The 20,481-nt window shown below is 38.6% G+C and overlaps 1 protein-coding gene across 3 annotated transcripts in view; it reads right to left on the minus strand.

The window, feature by feature from the left end:
• Positions 1-20,481, minus strand: part of ROR2 (receptor tyrosine kinase like orphan receptor 2) — a 144,890-nt gene that overhangs the window by 18,316 nt on the left and 106,093 nt on the right. For all 3 annotated transcript variants that reach the window (XM_069001856.1, XM_069001857.1, XM_069001858.1), the window contains exons 3-4: positions 17,743-18,030; positions 16,632-16,662 (exon numbers count right to left, since the gene is read on the minus strand). In XM_069001856.1, the coding sequence (XP_068857957.1) occupies positions 16,632-16,662; positions 17,743-18,030 (319 nt within the window). The remainder of the gene's footprint in view (positions 1-16,631; positions 16,663-17,742; positions 18,031-20,481) is intronic.

Genomic DNA, 20,481 nt, shown 5'->3' on the forward strand with positions numbered 1-20,481 from the left:
TATCATATCATAGTGCTGGGGAGCAAAATCTATTCACAAGAGGATCACTTTTCAGTGGTTAAAATGACTTTACATCCCCAAATAATCCCTCCCTCAACAGGCCACAGATGAGATCTGAGAGAAGAGAAACATACTACCCTTGTCATATGCCATATCACATCTATAAGATTTGCTTCCTGTCAAAAACATAGTGAATATATATTAATGTTACCATAGAAAAATACTTGGTACCTTCTGGCCAGGTTTGTATATTTGCCTTCAGAGTAAATATCAAATAAAACACTCAATTTCTTGTTTCACCATGAAGTAAAATTTTTCAAGAAAGGTTGTCTTTTAAAGTAATAGTTACAATGGGCTTTAAAATTGCTCCTTTTCATAGGCCTCCCATTGTGCACAGACCATCAATGGAAATTTTACCACTGACATTCAAGGCAACAGAACTGGGGTATAAATATTTGATGGAGGAAAAGAACATAATTGTTTTTACAAGTATGGTTTGAACTATTACTATCCATTGAAGGGCTGGGTTAATTCCAGGTTCTTCTGACATCACCCATAACACAGGGCAGAAATTCAGTAACACACACAAATAGGTTGTTGGTTTTAGCGTAGCTTCCAAAACCCAGGTGGACAGGAAAACCTCAAAAAAACCCCAAACCCACAAACCATAAAACACCCAAAATTCCACACATGCACATCTGTGTCCTTCCTGCTGAAGCCAACAAACTAAATGGTGGCAGGGGCAACTTGACTGCTGCATCAGGCTCCTGCTGGATGGAATGCTACCCTGCACCCACACCACAGGAGAAGGGCACAGGCTTCCTGCCCTACCTGTATCCATTCTCTGAACAAACAGTTTCATCCTCTGACCAAAGGTTTCTGCAAATAACCCACCTTTCCGGCACTTAAAATCATTGTTTGCACATTTTCAACTGTGTCTAAAGATCAGTGCTCCTGGGATACCAGGAAATCCACACTGATGTCCTTAACTCCTCAAAGAGAGACTTAGAATGCTACAATATGAGAGTAAAACTTTTCTTTTGCACTAAAGGAATGTAAGAAATATTATCAAAAAGGAGGGGAGTCTAGTGTTAAAAAATAAATAACTAACAGGCAGGGGAATTTGTATAAATAGTCATAGCTCACTTGAAGTTAATGGACCTATGACAATTTACACTCACAATGGATATGGCCCGTGACTTTTGCTACCAGATGCTTATTGAGTGTAACAACAGACTCAAAAAGCAAGATTCCCTTACATTTAGCATCCTACGTGGACAAATATTTCTTGCTTTTTATCTGAGAAGTAGTACATCGCAAAAACCCTAAAAGCATTTACTGAAAGTTCCAATTACTGACAGAACAATTGTGTTGCATTTGATTTGAATATTTACCTACTAGTTACTAAAAAAGTATCGTGTGAACTGAAAATCCATATTCAATGCCTAAGACCAGTAAAAAATAACAGTTGATCTTTATTCTACTGATTCTATTAGATTATGGATTTGTTCATATTACTCATTGGACCTGAGATAGCATTTTAAGCCCGCTAATAGAAAAAGCAACTAATTGAAAAGTCATTAGTAGAAACACAGCTACCAATGGGCTTAGTGTTTGTGAGAAACTAAAGACGTTGTTTGTCAAAGAGCAACCTGTAAACTTTACAACAACCTAATATTAAGGATATCGAAAATATTGCCAAGAATGATTATAAAATCAGCATTTTTAAACACAGAACTCAGTCTCCAAAGTCCGTCTCCAAAACATAGTCTAAATAATGTTTTAAACATATATTCTAATGTTACTGCTGGAGAAGAATTATTTTGCTACAAAATATTTAAAAATTATTTAAAAACAAGAAAGGGAGAGAACATCAGTAGGGTTTAACCATAGGTCTTCACTGAATCATGACCGAAACTGGCCTCCTCAGTAGGCATTGCCTACTGTGTGGTGTCAGCACTCTTAGCTGAGCTATGTCCTTGATAAAAGATACCACAATCAATTATTTAAGTGGATAAAACCAACAGAAAATGGTGCTTCCTTCCATTCTTTCACACATTCATCCTCCATCACTCCTATACCATGAAAAACAGCCCTTACAGGCAAACATTTACACAAGGAACAAACACATTAAACTGTGCCAGGTTGCTCATTGCACAACTCTGAATGCTGCTTGGTATCATATTCATTCAGGTATTTGTTATCATTTTGCATCTTTAGAAAAGTTTTCAGTGTACCAAAAACGCTGCAGTTCCCAAGTACAGCACATACAGAAGCATAGACATAGGTGGCAGGATTACTTTTACTACAATAACCTGGGTAAAACAGTCAAGGAAGCAAAATTAAACAAGGACGTCAATGTTCTGAATTTCTGTAAGAAACAGAGGGTTGTCCCTAGCTGTTTAACCAGCCACAATCCTCTTGATTAACACATGCAACTTCAAATAGATGATCTAATATTCTGCCAACAACATTCTAACTTCTGCCTACAAACTCTCTCTTTCAGTTTACTCAAAGGACATTTTTGTAAATTCTCCCTCTGCTTTCATAGGCGTTAGCAGGTTGGGATGAAATCTTGAAATCACATGGCTCAGCTGGCAATCCAAGGAAGGCTGAGTTTTGCTGAGTGTCAGATATTTTTAACAGAAACATGTCTGTTACAACCACGGTTGCTGAAAATTTGAAAAGAAAAACCTTCAGAAAACTAATTTCAACACATGGGAACACGAACCTGGCTATGCAGCATTCCAGCTTCTCACTCACCAAAGAAGCCATTATGACTTTTCTTCCCCACCCTTTTTTTTAAAGGCATGTTATCCCCCTCAGTGTGTTATGGCTGTCTAATAAATTGTCTTTCTCTGACATCTCCAAGGAAAGTGAGCAGAGGGCCCACAGACTCTGAAGAGCCTCTAACAAGCAGCTCCCTATTCCCTCTGCTGACAGAGGAAAGCAAAATTTTTAGCTGTTATCCTTCCTCATCCTGCCACGCCACCCTGAGTGAGTACACATAGGTCAGCTCCAAAAAGGTCTTAGAAGAGCCCACCAGCTGAAAATGTCATTATAATTGCTGCTGTATCAGGCATCAAGTGAAACTGGCGGGGGCCATCCTGGGCAGCTCAGAGAGGGCTCAGCAATGGGCTGCGCGTGCCTCCAGTTCAGTGCAGAGGATCAGTTGGCTCCACCTGGGTGGCTGGGCTTCAGCAGAGGAGGGATGTGACTGGTGGGGCCGAGCTAAGAGATCATGTTGGCTACCAGGGAAGATGGGAAAGCCATGCAGGAGAAGGAGCAAAGAACTCTGATGGCAGCAGTGCTGAGGGAGGGGTGGGAAGGGATACCTGGCCTCACCAAGGGGACTGGTCTGGGAATTGGGGTCACTTCTCACCTGGCACCACCACCACCTCCCACCAGGCTGCTCTGACCTTGTCTAGTGTGATCTTCAGCTGACTCTGTAAATGCCACCAGGGATAAGCTCAATATGGTAATTGCTTCTTTTAATTAACACTAAGTTTTCAGGTAGAGAGTAATGCATCATGATTTACCTACAGAAGCAGATTTTATGCACAAATAGGAATTTTTTATTATTGTTCAGTTGATTTAAATCCATTGACATACTTTTATATGTATGCCAGGAAGACAGGTAAGAAGTAAAGTCCTGAGAGAAAAGACTGTGAAAGCATGGTTGAAAATTGCCAGTTATAAAAATCCAAAGGGAAGGGGAGGTTAAAAGAAGGACAAGGGATTAATTTAAAATAAAAATATGAAATCCCATGGAAGTGACTTAAGCTTTTCATTTTGGTTGTTTTTTCTTTTTTTTTCTTTTCCTTGAATGATGGAGAATATAAGCTTTCTACAAAGTGCTTCCTGGGTTTTTATTAGAGGTTAAAAAGTTAAAATATTTTTGTAAAAAGAAAAAAAGTCATTATTAATTTTTTTTCTCTGAATTAAAAGTGTTTTAACTGACCATGCCATTAATAATGTGATCATTTCTGGAAGAATATGAGCAAATGAAAAAGTGAAAATAACTGTACTGGCATTATTTCTTTTTCTTCTTTCTTCTATTTTTTTAAACAGAACAAAGGTGTCTTTTCTATCTCAGTTACCACAGAGATTATACATTTGATAGCAGAGAGCTTTGTAAAACAGCTAGAAATGATCATAGCATCAGCTATAAATTGGCTACATAATTATATGTACAAGTGTTCATCTTTGAAGTCTTTTGCAGAATACTTTTACTAAAACTACAGAAACATCAAGTATTTATGACTATATAATACTGAAGTGTCAGTTTTCCAGTTTAAAGGAAAAACTAGCATATTCCATCTATCTGAAAAACTTGCCATCATCTAAATTCTGTCTTTAAAAACAACTGACAGTATGAAACTTTTGTTAGTTTCTCTGCAGTATGAAGTAATTGTTGCAGAGAGTTTGTGAATAGTTCCAAATATTAGAGATTATTATCGTAGCTTCTCTTTGATAGGGCTTATTTGAGATGAAATTTTTCAGTCCAAAGATAATTTTTGCTGGGTTTTTTCATTACTTTTAAGGAAACTGTTAGATGTTTCAAAAAGTAAGTCCTGGGAAATTTTTAATACTTCATTTCTCTTTAGAAAAGAAATAAATTAAAACCCTAAACAAAAACACTACTGGGAGAAGGAGCAGCCACTTGCTTGTGATGCTATCATATCGTCTTGCTATTGAGCAGACATGAGACTTGTTGGAACAGACTTTGGCTGTTCCCATGAAACGCTGCCTGAATTTGTCCAGCTCTTTGTTTTTAAATGTAATTTCCACCTTAATGCACTTATCAGCCTAGTCTACGAGAAGTGTACCTGATACTCTCCAAATACTGTGTCTACTGCAGGCTTTGTACTGGTGTGTGACAAAATAAAACTGCTTGGCACTCATGGTTATCACCTAAGGTTAACTGAGGCGCTGGTGTGAGGAGTTTGCAGAGGGCCTGGGAGGACAGGGACTGTGGAAGTGGGATGAAGAGGCCGGTCAGGGATGTGGCTACCACCAGGGGAGCATGTGCTCCCTCAAATCTGCAGCAAAACCTAATAATTTTTGTGTCTCACCATTTCTTTCTGTTAATGGATGAGTAAGTATGTGTCTCCTCTTCTGGGCTGGTCTGTACTCTCTAGAGACAGCAGTCTATTATTAGTGCTATCCGCTTGTCATCTGGCTCCAGCGGCAGAGGTCTGGCTAGCTTGGCTAAGGAATGTAGAATTCACGAAATAATTCTGGTGTGTCATCATAGTTTCACATAATAGGTTTGTTGTTTTTTCCCAAATTAGGAAAATTAGCTTTTTCTCCATAGGAAATTCTATGCCAGTTTCAATCAAGGCCTCTAGAGTTCTCAAAAATTAAAAATAAACAGACGGTCTTCTACTTCAGCCACTGGAAGAGGGTAGAAATGAACAAACTTTGGCTCTGTAATTTCCCTTTTCTGGAGCTGGGATAAGAGCACCCTGATTCACTCAAAACTGCTGGGAGGCTGGGGTGTTCATCCAGCCTTGATATAATCCCAAAGGTAACTTCCCCTTACACTTCATCCTTTGGACTTAAAATTACTTACTGAATGTTTATCAGACTGTATTTTCAAAGACTCCTCTCTTCTTTTACTTTCCTTTTTCCTGTGTATAACCAATTAATGCCGGATTGTCACATTTTTCCATTTAAATCTTTCCACAATGTAATAGTGGATGCTGCATTGCTCCACAGGCAAAATAGCTCACATTCCAAAGTCAGAATTAATTTATTTGCAGATGCCACACACATGATGCTATGCAAACATCATTAGCTTGATACTTTGTGAGTAGCAATTGTACCAACACTACAGCTCTGTAAATTAATGTAATTGAGTTTAACATTAATAAACTCTTCACTAATCAAAACATGTGAAAAATTCAATTAGGAGAACAAGCTTCCCCAAGTTTAGAATTTCAGCATTTAGTTCTTAATGCTTAACAACTGAGATCTTGTATATACTGATATATCTGTCAGTCTGAACCACAGACAATATAAAGGTACAGTGGTCACGTATTGCACATTCTTGATGGAGTGTTGGAGTCCTGAAACTATTGATTTTGTGTTACATTTTCACTTTGCTCTCCATTCCTCAACCTAATATAAAAAAATATGCATCTAAACTTCATTACACACTGAGGTTGTCTTTTCTACATTAATTACCAAGTGCAGTATGAAAATGCTACTTTGCAGCTATCTACAAATGAGCATCACCACAGCAGCTCCAACCTGAAAAAGAGACTACAGCTTCAGCTCTGTAACATGGCACACCTACAAGCAGACCTTAGCTTTAAGATTCAAATTCCTGCATAATTTAGCAGACCTTTGAGCTAAGAATATTTTTTTTTTAATGTAATGTAGCATTTTACGGCTGGACTCAATGAACTTAAGGGTCTTTTCCTACCTAAATGATTCTATGGCTGGGGAGCAACCCTGCATCAAGGGATCTGGGGGTGCTGGTGGGCAGCAGCTCAGTGTGAGCCAACAATGTGTGCCCGGGCAGCCAGGAGGGCAAACCCCATCCCGGCTGCATCAGACGCGGCAGCACCAGCTGGGATCAGGATCATCCTGCTGGATGCAGCCGTGGTGCGGCCTCACCCTGAGTCCTGTGTGCTGTGCTGGGCCCCACAGCTTGAGAAGGAGGGGAAGGACCTTGAATGGTCCAGGGGAGGAAACAGAACTGGTGGAAGGGCTGGAAGCAGTACCATGAGGAGTGACAGAGGATTCTGGGTTTGGCTACTCTTGGAGAGAAGGAGGCTGACAGGTGACCTCACTGCTCTCAATGGCTTCCTGCGAAGAGGAGAAGGAGAGGGAAGTGCTGGTCTCTTCTCCCTTGGGTCTAGCTAGAGTACAGGTGTGAATGGTTCAAATCTGCTTCAAGGGAGGTTCAGAATGGACATTAGGAAACATTTCCTTACCAAGAGGGTGGTCAAAGTTAAACAGGGTTCCTAAAGTGGTGGTCAATGCCCTGTGCCTGACAGTGCTTTAAAAAGGCGTTTGAACAATGTTTTTAATAATGGGCTTTAACTTTTGTCAACCCATGGAGTGATCAGGAAGCTGGACTAAATCATTGTTGTAGGTCCCTGCCAACTGGAGCTACTGTATTGTATTGTATTGCACAGTATTGTATTTTATTGCATTGTACTGTATTTTATTCTAGTCTTTTCTATTCTGTATGTTTACTCCTCTACTAATTATTTGGCAATATGGAACTACTTTATTGTCATTAGGCAGGCAGAAAAATGGAAGTTTGTCAACATAATTTTGCAAAACTGAGTCAGATGAAAGTATAAGAATTTCTATCTGCAGGTCAGCCTGCTGAACTTAGGAGACATTTCCCAGCTTGAAGGAAAGCGCGGTGAGGCAGGAGTGAAAATGCTTTCTGGCAGGCAAATTGAACTGCTAGGAAAGCTTGGGGTGGGGGGAAGTATGCGTATGTATGTGAATGAATATTTATAAAAACTAAGATTCTGTGATATACCATTGTTTGTGTCACACCTAAAGTAATCCTTTACCTCTACTATGTCATTATCAGAGTGAACATGAGAAATGAGATTCTTATGATTAAGCTTTTCGAGGAGTATGAGAAACTGGTGATGACACATGCTTCTTGCAGCCTTACTTTTAAAGTTTAGAACTCAAATACTTCACATTTTAGACTCAACAGAGCAGAACAAATTTAAAAGAGCAGATTTCCTTACTCAGTTTTGTTTCTTCTTTTCAAAAAGCAATCCCTTCCATCAGTGTTAATGATATTTAGTTTTAAATAGAATTCTCCAAATATTATAGGTTTGTACCATCTGTTTGACTTTTTCACTAGATTAGTTGCATCTAGTTTGTTTGGCTCTTTCAAACTGAAATAGAGAACATAATAATACAAAAGTAGGGGAAAACTAACCATAAAGCCGTAAAAATGGAAAGGATGATTTATGGTGTGGTGTTCCAGCATTATCTCATTTTGTTAAATTACCTACTTTTCATTAGAATGGTGTTCCTTTATCTTTGTGCCTAACTACAACATTCACCCTTTCCTTGTATGCACTTAGAGGCTATTCAGCATCCTAAGGAACTCTAATTAAACTCAGTGTGGCATCAAATGCCTACAGGAAGTCTCAGGGACATATAACTGTCCTTTTGTAAGACATACAATAAATACTTTGAAAGCCATTTAAGCTACTGAACAAATGAGAGTAGGGGAGGGAGAGAGGGAAGAAGTAAAATCTAAACACACTAAATATTGCTGGTTATATCAGGGATATCCAACAGCTGCAGTAGCTACTTGCCAAAAGCCCAAGGGCCATTACTACTTTGAATATCAATTTACATATATCCTTGAAGGGAATAACAAGTGTCTTACTTTGCTTGCAACTTCTTTGGTAGTTTAATACAAATTGTTTCTCTGAGCTGCTAAAACCTAGGCACCTGCTGCTGATCTGGAATTTGCTGTAAGAGGGCGTGTAGGGGTCACATATTTACAAAGAGCTGTAACTTGTTCTTTGCCATGTATTGCACAGCTTATGAGTCGCACCTTAAGCTCACCTGATATGACAGCCTAGGTTTTTTTGGCTATAAAAAACCTAACCACTGCTCTGCAGAGTAGGAAGCAGGCTCTCCCAATACACAGGCTGTGAGTGAATTCTCACCCACAGAAAACGTGAACTTCCTTAAATATTCATATACAAGATAAAGGTCTAAATTTTGAAAAAATAACTCTTAGAAAAGAAAGTGTTTGTGTTCTTTGGTGTACTGCATGCTTGTAGCCCTACATGTAATGAATTACATTCAGTATAATGCTTGATCCAACCCATTTAAAAGTATCTTGACAGTACTGCTAATCACAAGTGGGAAGATGCTTCCTACATTTAACCTTAAGTTAGCTTAACTGTAAGAAATGTAACTAATTATTACTTTTTCCTAAGGTATTTAGAAACCTTGCCCAAATACAGGCCAAGTCCTACAGGGTTGCTTTTTTTGTCTTTGCAACCAGTCTCTCTCAGTAAAGCAGTGCATCTGCATTACATTTTAATTTACACAAGGGCATTTGATTTATACATATCCTGGGTTGCAGTGTATTCTATTATCATCCTCATGAGCTGTGGAAATCAGGTGGGGCAGTGTTTCCTTGCCTCCTCCCCCCAGACTATCTTGCTGTTAATGGCCCATCATTGTCCTGCCACATGACTCAGAGATAACTCCCTCCGGACCATCTTCTGTTAAGGAGCCTAATCAACACTTGGCCTCATGACTCATTACCCCATTGTGAGATGCTCCACCCAGAGGGAGAAACCAAGCATCCCATCGTGGATATAATCTGAGACTGAACACCAGAGACAACCCTTTCCACTGGATCTCCAGAGGACAGGAGCTACACAGCCACCACTGGACTTTCTGAGGAAGAGCAGACCCCTTTACTACAGGATCACTGCTTCAGAGGACTGCAGCCACCATTCCACCAGACTGCTACCACCACCCTGCCTAACAGTGACTCAGATTGTATCTTGACTCTGTCGGTTTGAACCAGTGTTTTCTTTTATATTTTTTTTCCCTTTTCTTTAATTTCCCCATTAAATTGTTATTCTGACTTGGTGCCTCCCACTGGTTTATTTTTCAAACTAGTACAATACAGTAGCAAAAGTACGGTAAAGCTTTCCTGAAGATTTATTTTTAATCCCCTATGCGTATGCATTGTTTCCTTTGTTTTTTTGGGGGGTTCTGAATAATATAGGTTAGTGAGTGTAACAGTTCAAAAAAGACTATCATCCTTTTTTCTTCCTAAATATTCCCTGTCAGTTTCTTTCTTCAGTTCTTCCCTCCCTCTAGCAGAAAGGAAAAAAGCCTACCACTTGTAATAGTTTCCCTAGATAACAAGTAGCAGGAATACAGATACTTGTGTCTACTCCAAGACGCTATGTATATTAGGTCAAATACACATGTGGCTTTTAAAATGCATCAGCTTTGTAAGTACATTGAATTTGTATTTCTATCACTAAATAATATAAAATGCATTAGATTGTTCATCATTTATTTACTTGTGATTAGAAAGCATTAAGTGGAAGATCAAAGCTCAGAAGTAATGTCCTGTGGGAAGGAGTTGTGATCTGGTGTGGTGCAAAACAACCCAAAAGAGTATTTCCACTGCTCTTTAATTCTGTCTTGAATTGCACATATTCTGGAGTTTAAAATGAGAGGAAAAAAAGTATTTTTTGAAATGCATGTGTAACATTAAGATGAAAAATTCAGGTTTTGTTACAAGATAGACTGTCAGGTTCCTCTGAGTACACCCTACATCTCTGGGCAGAAGAGAGCATAAATTTTAGTTTTATGTTAATTTGTGATGTTGTGAGCTTCTGAGCCTTTCTGTATCCTACACAACTAGAGGAAAACTGGAAAACTGCACTCTAAAATAGATAAGAGAGAAAAAAATTAGTGCAACCTTGGTTTTAGTTCTGTCCTTCCTCCAAATTTCCTGTCGGGGCCTGAAAGACTGTCAAAGGACATTTAAGATTATGAAGTCAAAAGCAGATCTGAGATTGTGGATCAAAATCCCCTGAAAGGAGCCCCAAACCCACAGGAGGGTGAAATACAACCTCCCCCTCAGCCTTGGGAGAAAAAAAAGAAACTGACACACAGAGGCTAGGAGGGAATTGCAGCATGTTCCAGCCAGATCCCCAAATTGGATTGTCAGGGAGTCAGGAAATTTGCCAAGACAAACACATGCTGTTTAATGTAGACCAGCCCAAGATAATCTGTGCCTCAGTTCCTCACTCATAAAACAGGATAACATTCCATGCTTTATGGGGAGAAGAATGTACCCGAAACATTTTGAAATAATCTGATCCTACAGCAGAGGAAGGCAAAAAAATCCCAAGATCCACGATCTCCATTTGATGTACAAAACATGGAGTGACAAAGGTTAAACAACTTGCTGCAATCACACACAGAGACAGGAGTACAGTCAGAAATTGAATCCAGACCTCAGAAATTACAGTCCAGTGTTTTAATCACAAAATTCTTCTTTTTCCTTGATTAAAACAGGAAATGAAAACAAAAGTATGAGCTTATTCTGTAACTTCAACATATTACTACAAGCATCTTAGAAAAACATACATAGTTCAAATATGGTTGTCTCAGCCACATGAATATTTTGATGAAACAAAAGGAGTGCGTGTCATTCTGGAGGAAGCACACCATCAAACACCTGGTTCTTATGGGCCTGAATAAACACGGTAACGTCTGAGTTGAAACAACCTTGTATTGTTTAAAAAAAAAAATTGTTTATGTGAATTTTAAGATAATCTTGTATAATTTACAAGATTAACAATGTTATTAGTGGCTAAACTACAGTGAGACCAAAGAAATTTGCCACATCACCTAAGGAAATGAGGAAGATACAAGTGGTGTTGCTATTTGATGGTAAGGAAAGCATTCTTTCTCTTTAGTGCGATCTTAGATACCTTTGTTTTGCCAGAGAGATTGAATTTACAGAACTATTTTCCCCATCAGCTACTGTCTTTTACCTGGAAGACCCCAGTCAGGGGCAGGAAAGTGGCCTGAGGGTGAAGTGCTCTGATGATCCACTCCTTTCTACCTTCTTTCCCAAGACCTTATATTCTTTATTCCATCTTGTAATTACATGAAGATTCATCACATGATGAAAATACATTTGTTTCCATTATAAAAATATATGACTGCCCCTCACATCATGCAGAAATTTCCCTCTGGAGTCACAGAAAAAGTGTGCTTTGGGGTATGTAGACCATGGAGAATAAATTGCTCAGGAACCCATCCTCAGGGTTACCCACTGAAGTTTTAACACAGCCACATTACTGGTTTTTAGACATTCTGTTTTCCACTGTTTGAAAGAACTGGTTTTTTCCCAACTACGACTGCTTCATCATTTTTCTTCAATGGACTGAATCTTCAAAAACTTACTGTTGTTCCAAACGACTTGAAAATCAGGCATGAGAACATGAAAATTTATTCTGAATAACTAATACCCCAATAATTACTCCACGAAGTAATGATCATTTCTACTTGGTGGCAGTGTTTCTTCTCACCCATTTCTCCTAAGCATCCAGCATACAGGCATCAAAGGCCACAAACCCATAACTGATCTTAGTCAGAGTTCAATAAAACAGGGACTTCTCAAAGTTTCTTGGAAAACCCAGTTCCCCTGCACAGGGCTCTGGAAAGAAGTGTTCATCTCCTGGCATCCTGAGCAGATTGCAGAAAGGTCATGTAGGGAAAAGTGTAGTAGTGACAACATAGACGTTTCCCAAACATCTGTCAAGAACTGAGCTTAAGGGCACTCCTTTCTGCCTGAATTCTGTGTGCCTTCCTCACTTCCACAAAGGCCTCACCAGCTTTTCCAGAAGCCCTTAAGAGCCAACAAACTGAATATTCAAATATTAGATATATTCCATCCTAAGCTTGTTTCAAGGTGGCACTACTACAGTTAAACTGCTTCAAAACAGGGATTTTCCCAATGGGCAAAAATTAATCTAACCATTCAATTCAAAAGAAAAATGTATTAGACTAGAGAACACGCAGTCTTTTAGAATGGCATTATCTTCTAAGAGCAACACTTCTAGAAAGAAAGACAACTGTTTCTGCCCCTCTACTCTTAGACTCCAAGATATTAATGCCCATTTTTTTGTTTTAAATCATGGTAAAAAAAGCATTCTCTGGTATTTGCCAAACATTTATTTTATATTCACATGCTTGTATTTTTCTGAATAGATAGGATGTCTCTCTTTTGAGAGGCAAAACTAATAACACTAATGATACAAAAGGTAAAAGCATAATGCAGTGAAAGAAAGGATTGCTGGGCTACACTCTAGTAAAACAACCCTTTAGTAGCACAGTCCTCTGGGCAGCAAAGGCTAATCAGAGACTATCTTTTGGGCTGTGTTTTGATTTTATTTCCTTTGTAAATTAATCTGTTTTGAAGTCTTTGATAACTTTAATAGCTTTAATAAATAGGATAAATTGTAATTCCCCACTTCTACAGGAAAATCTCAAGAAATTTTTACAAATATGGATCTTAAGAGAAAATAAAGAGGTTTCCAAATAATATGCAGCAATTTAAGACTACGTATTTGGTTGGAAGTTTTTACATTTAGATTTTTATGAAAACATCTCAACTTCATTACCTGAAGGTCAGGATGCTTTTCTGCACTGGCAAGTCTGACTGCGTAACACACATTTTCTCTCTGGCAATCTTTAATTGCAGATTAATTCTAGAAATTCGCGGCATGAACTGCATAAAAATACCTTGCTAGATGGTATCTACATAGGTAATGTTCCTTATCCCTTAATATTCATTAGGTATAATTTTAAACCAAGTTACAATGGCTTTATGTTTCAGGTTTCCACTGAAGCATGTCTTTTTTGAAGCACTAATACCAGCAGCAATAGGTCTCACATGGCTCAGTGCAAAGCTGCACTGTGCAGACAGCAAATGGAAGGAGTCTTTTGTTCCATGAGAGCTCCTTCCAAGCAGTTAGGTATTCTTTGGCCTTTTTCCACCCTTCCTCTTTTCTGGCTTTCAAAATGACCTGCATGGTTTTATACAAAATATTCAGTTTTTTAAAAATTGTAATCAGTTTCTCAAAACAAAATAATTATACCACCAAAACATGGCATTTTATTTGAAGGACTGATTTTTTAAAAACTCAAAACAGAAATATGCATGCAATGAGGCAAAGATTTCTAATCCCTGAAAGCTCTTGGGCCTCATATGATAAGACCCTCATGACTTCTCACTAGACCTTTGACCTGACCTTGTTTTTCTCGTTTCAGGTTACTCTTCAATGTAGTGGATATTAAAAAAAAAAATAATCTACCAGCAGTGTACTCTTCACTTCACCTTTTAATGGAAGGTCCAGAACAATGACAGCACACTACTACTTCCAATACCAAAGGCACAAGACCCATTGTGAAGAGTAATAAGCCAAATGACAGGACTTCTTAATTTTTTTTTTTTTAGTTATTTCTTTCTTTATTTTAACTTAGGGTCGCAAACCAGCAAAGGTTGTATAGCAAAGCATTGAAAACCTAGGAAAAACCAGGATGGAAGATGTCTTGGGAGCCCTAATTTACTTCCACTTCAGGGAGAGAATATAATTAAGAACTACACCTCACATACACAGTATTTTTTTTTTTTCACTCTGGCAGTTGAAAGGTTTTGTTTATGTTGATATTTGTGAAATATTAAGAAGATCATTCTCAGTACAGGAGAAGCACTTGGAAAATACTAGGGAAGCCGAAAGAAATATAATTAATTACTTGTTCCATAACAAAAGTGAATCAATGTAAAACTTGGTTCCCAGGTTTGTTGGTCTGACATAGGCCAGAAGAGAAAGGCCAAGGAGAATGTATCCCATGATAAACAAGAAGGACAAACTGGTGGTGACTGATACGGAGAAAGATGAGGTATTTGACTTCTTTGCCTCAGTCTTCACTGGCAGTCACCCTTCCCAGTAGTCTCAAATCCTTGCTCCTCTGTGTGGGTATGGAGGAGTGAAGTCCCTCCCCACTATACGTGAAGAGCAGGTTTGGGATCACTTGATGAAGTTGAATACCCACAAGTCTACGGGACCTGATGAGATATATTCCAGAGTCCTGAGGGGTCTGGCTGATATTCTTGCCAAGACAATCTCTATCATATTTGAAAAGTCAAGGCAGTCAGGCAAACTCCCTGCTGACTAGAAAAAGGAAAAATCACTCCCATTTTTAAAAAGAGGAGAAAGGAAAATCTGAGGAACCACACACTGGTGAGCCTCACCTTTGTGCCTGGGAAGATCATGTAGCAGATCCTCCTGGAAGTTATGCCACGGCATATAAAAGACAATGAAGTGACTCAAGGCAGTCAGCATAGCTTCACTAAGGGCAAACTGTGCCTGACCAATTGGGCGGCCTTTTGTGATGGAGTGACAGCAACGGCCAGTAAGAGAAGACAACAGACATCATCTATCTAGATTTCTGTAGGCCTTGATACCGTCTCACAAGACATCCTTATCTGCAAATTGGAGAGACATGGATTTGAAGGACTATTCAGTAGATAGGAAACTGGCTGGATGGATGCAGCCAGAGAGTTGTGGTCTAAGGCTTTGTGTCCAGATGGAGGCCAGTGATGAGTGGTGCCTTCAGGGATTTCTCTTGGCACTGGTGTTCTTCAATATCCTCATCAATGACACAAACAGTGGGATCAAGAGCACCCTCAGCAAGTTTGAAGGTGACACGAAGATGAGCAGTGCCATTGGCACTACAAATGGACCTGGGCAAACTTGAGAAATGGGCCCACAAGAACCTCACAAAATCCTACAAGTCCAAGTGCCAAGTGCTGCAGCAGGGTTGGAGAAATCCCAGACATGAACAGACTGGGAGTTCAAGTCACTGAGAACACCCCTTGAAAAAGGACTTGGCAGTTCCTGTGGATGAAAATCTCGACGTGACCCAGCAGTGTGAGCTCTCATCCCAGGACAATTGCATCCTGGGGTGCATCCAAAGCAGCGTGTCCAGCAGAGCGAGAGAGGGGATTCTACCACTCTATACGGCCCTCACGAGACTCCACCTAGAGTCCTGGGTCCAGCTCTGGGGTGCTCAGCACAACAAAAATGTACACCTCTTAGAGTGGGTCCAGAGCAGGCCGTGAAGATGATCGGAGGGCTGGAGCGCCTCTCCTGTGAAGACAGGCTGAGAGAGCTGGGGTTGTTAAGCCTGGAGAAAGAGAAGGCTTTGGGGAGATCCCACTGTAGCCTTAAAGGGTTCTCATAAAAAGGAAGGAGGGGCACTTTTTATACTGGCAGATAATGCAGGACTAGGGACAATGGCTTTAAACTGGAAAAGGGCAGGTTTCAATTAGATGTTAAAAAGAAATTCTTTACTTAGAGGGTGCTGAAGAGCTGCAACAGGTTTCCCTGAGAAGCTGTGGATACTTCACCCCTGGAAGTGTTCCAGGCCAGGCTGGGTGGGACTTTGAATAACCCAAAATAGTGCAAAGTGTCTCTGCCCATGGCAGGGGGGTTGGAACTGGGTGATTTTTACAGTCCCTTCCAATCCAGACCATTCTATGATTCTCTTTTCATCCTTATGACTGAACCACCAAATGAGGCATCTAACAAAAATCACCAGATCACCGCTCAAGTCAAAATGACACTAACAAACAGAGGTTTTGCCTAGCTACTCAATGATAGGATTCTAGTCTTGTTTTACCTGACTTTTCAAGTTATAATAATAGAACATGGGTAAATTTGCAACCACAGTAACCTAAGCATTTTACCCACTCATTTTTAACCATTCTTCCAGCCCATACTTGCCCTATAAACAATTACTGCTCCAACGTGACTTTGTAGTAATTTACTTGTTAAAAATATGAAATAAGCAGGCAGAATTTGCTCAAGAGTAGTCAATCAAATCAAAACCCATTGTAACACAATGCTACCTCTGAAAAGGTTGCATCCATTCTGTGGATTTTTGATCAAATTAGATATTTTTAGCAAGAACACTGTGGTTGCAGGCAGTGTTTATTGAGTTTATTAACTAAATTCTAACAGAACAAGAGTAGTCAGAGTACATTAAGTAATTTTACGAAAAGTACTTACTGAAGATTGTGATTTGGGCTGTTTGTTGGACCTGCAAACATAAAACAAACAAGTATTGCTGACAAGTTAAGCTCAAGGACAACATCATAAAAAAAAGTCAATAGCAATCTAAAGGAAATTGTCTCCTTAAGGAAGGTTTGTCTCAAGATTCAAACAAAACCCTCTGCATTCCTGAACATAATTATATATTGTTATTTTCAAAGCCACAAATAAAAATCACATGAATCTACTGTCTCCTCCAGCAGCAACTTGAATGGAAATAATTTTTGTTTATAAAATATCTTCCACCAAAAAAACCACAGGCAGTTAGATAAGGTGTTATCTAGACACATCACTTACCTTTTAATAAGCCCCACCTGAGCCTTACTATCAGAATGTATGATGTGGCAAGGAGATGATCAACTTTTGTCATAGCAGGAACAAGGTTCAATACCCAGCACTTCACTTCAATACTCAATCACTACAAACTAAACTGTGGAATTAATTATTTACATTACAAAATCAGAAAACAATTTTAGAAAAACGCATCTCCCATTTTTTCTTCCATTGCTCCAGAGACAAACTAAATAAAAGGCTGAGTTCCAGATTGGATGATTAAGTCTCAAAAATGCAATATAAGCACTTCTTGAAAGGTATGATGTACCTTCATGCGTCAAAGGACAGAATTTGAGGCCAGGCTTCACATAGCAGTACAGAACTGATATTTGCAAAGATGGGCCCAGAACCATGAACATCACACGGAAAACCTCTTCTCATTCTTCTCTTCAGTTTTTGTTTTTTTCACAGACTGAGTTCAGCAGTAGAGTGAAAACTCCAGGCAATGAAATGTTACCTTTTTTTTTTACTTTATACTGGCACTTCTTTAATTTTTTCTTCACTGTGTATTTACAGACCTCTACATCTGTATTTACTTTCTTTTATTACCAGTAAAGGGGTATCAAGTTCAATTGAGAAGTTCTGTGCTGGGAGAGAGGCCCCAGGCACTGACTTTATTTTCTTTTGTGTTGAGAATTTTTCTTAAAACATTAAATTCATTTCTCATTATACTATGGTTAAAACTAATACCTAGTCTATAAATCCATGTGAGTAGTTATAAAAGCCAGGAACTCACCAAGCCTGACAAACAAAACTCCTGTTGCAGTTATTGTCTTCATCCCATTTGAAGCCACGCACTGGTAGTATCCTGTGTCTGTGGTATCCAGATCCTGGATTCTCAGACGTGAGCCATAATCTGTTTTTCTGATGATGATCCGTCTTGGCTCCTGAACCACTGGAGCATCATTTTTTAGCCATTTGACATTCGGGGATGGATTTCCTGCTACCTTGCAGTGGAGGATTGCTGTTTGCCCCTGGACTACAGTGATATTGTTTACTGGTTCCAAGAAGGTCAGGAAATAACCTAAGAGGATAAAAGGTCATAAAAGATCAAACTTTATTTGGGTTGTGGTAAAAGCCTGCTCAAAGGCACTTTTCTAAGACAGAACCTTGGAAAAAAATTCAGTTTTCTTTCAAGCACTCAAAAATACTCAATAAATGCAAATCACTGTCCTAATTAGAACACCATATCAGCACACTCCAATTCGTGCTTCGTTGCTGACTTCATGTTTGTGTGCAGGTAGGTATGCAGATTAGAAGGTCAATCATGAATTGAAACCATTACACTCCTAACTGCCTATCTGGACACCTATTTTGAAGCAGTAGCATTTTTCTACATCTGATATGCTAACACATACCTCGAATGCTGTTCTGTTCTAACAGCAAAATACACCCTCGTTCAATAAAAGAGTAATCCCACTTGTAACCATTTTGGAATATCATTGTAATTTTACCACATAACCTTCTTACACGATTACAGATTTGTCTCAAAAAGAACTACAACTGGAAAAGTTACTTTTAGATATTAATTTGACTTGTCAGTTAATCAACAAAATCTTAAAATTAGTCTGATTTGGACAGGCTTATCTTATAATAAGTTTAAAAGATTATATGTATCACATTAAGTTTAAAGAAATAATGTCTTAATTGCAGAAGTAACCTGTGATAGAGGGAATCTTTAAGCTGATGATAGATTGCCATTTTTTACTTAAGTCAAAAAATATGGTCAAGGAAAGGTCTATACAAACACTGCGTAATAACATTTTGTAGTTATTTTGCAAGTGAAAACTACAAGCCGTAATTGGTGGTTTATTGAAAGCAAAGGGCTTGTTAAGCAGGCTGTATTGGTGATCTCTAGGGATGACAAAAAAGAAGAAATTGATGGAAGGACACTGTCAAAACTGACAGTCAAATCTTTTGAATGTTATTATTTATAAATTTGATTTGGTGTTAGTAGTCCTGCAACTGACACACATCACAAACTGAAAGCTTGACAACATGTAATTTCACTGAAACAATAATGTTGTTACATTACCTTACAAAACAGGTAAGAAAAGTATCTAGCTGTTATGCTCATATTTTGTTCGTTTATGTGAATTTAGACCATCTAGATGTAAAGCACCAGGAATTCAAATTACATTATATTTTTATGCCAGTTGGACCCAAATATCAAATAACTTCGATGGATGCCCACATGTGGACATTTCCTATCAGCCAGATTATTTTGCAAGTGTTTAATTAAGAAATAGCATATTATGCACTGGAATCTAACACCAGTAAAGAAACGGTCTACGTTGATAGTCTAATTGCTGAATACTTTAAGAAAATTGATGCTCTGCTTTGATTTATATTTGACAGGACCATGAAAATCACTTCCTCTCTAATGGTTAAGTATAGCACTGGAGAGGGGAGCAGTAGAAACATCGAAATATACTAAGTGTGCAAAGCCAGATTTTTCTGGAAAACTGGATTTTCCTGTGTATTACATTGTTCTCTACCACTGGCCTTTCAAAAGAAATCCTGTTTTAATTAATAATATGAAAATACAATGTAGGCAAGTGTGAATTTAGTTCACCACTAAATAGAAAATTAAATAAATCCAAGTATATAAAATCTCCACATAATATTGAAAACTTGCAGGAAAATTATTTTATCCTTTTTTTTCATAAAATAATATATCATTGTTTATGCAATTTTATTGTTTTCCCTATTTTTAACTGAAAATCTTTAGCAGACTTCAAAACATTTTGACAAAACACAACAATATTTATTTTTGAAAAACTTATATAAAAGGGAGAAAAAGTATATTAATGCCTTCAGCAATGTCACGCCACAGTGTCATTTGTTATGGTTTCCAGTTCCATTTCATAGCTGAAAAAATATAAATACTATGATGACATTCTGGCAGGGAACAGAAAACCAGTAAACTACCTTCTTGCTACAGGAAATTGAAGGCATTGATTTAAACTTGTTTAAGCCAACATTTTACATACATAAGCATTTCTAGCAGCATGAAAGAGAGCATGATTGGTCCTACCATAAGTTAGAAAAGGACTTCCTATGTCTATTTCACTCTTAGCTTGTTATTTAGGGACCTATTTCACCGCTTTTTCACAGTCTGTATGTAGTTTATTCTCATCAGCACCATTGAGATACTGGGCTGCATCCACAGGGGCATTACCTAGCAGAGACAGAGATACCATAATCCCAATCTACTCAGTGCCTATCAGGCCACACCTGGAGTATTATGTCCAGTTCAGGTCCCCAAAATTCAAAAATAACACAGAAAGACAAGGGATGGTCCAAAAGAGCACTACCGATATCTGCTTGTGAGGAAAGACTTGAAGTAGTTACGTCTCTTCTCCCTGGAGAAGAGAACTGGCAGGAGGAGAATCATCACAGTTTTTCCATACCTAAAAGCACCCACAAAGAGAACTGAGACACTCATCACAAGGAGCTACATGGAGAAGAGAAA

The sequence above is a fragment of the Aphelocoma coerulescens genome (assembly GCF_041296385.1).
Source record: "Aphelocoma coerulescens isolate FSJ_1873_10779 chromosome Z unlocalized genomic scaffold, UR_Acoe_1.0 ChrZ, whole genome shotgun sequence".
NCBI lineage: Eukaryota > Metazoa > Chordata > Aves > Passeriformes > Corvidae > Aphelocoma > Aphelocoma coerulescens.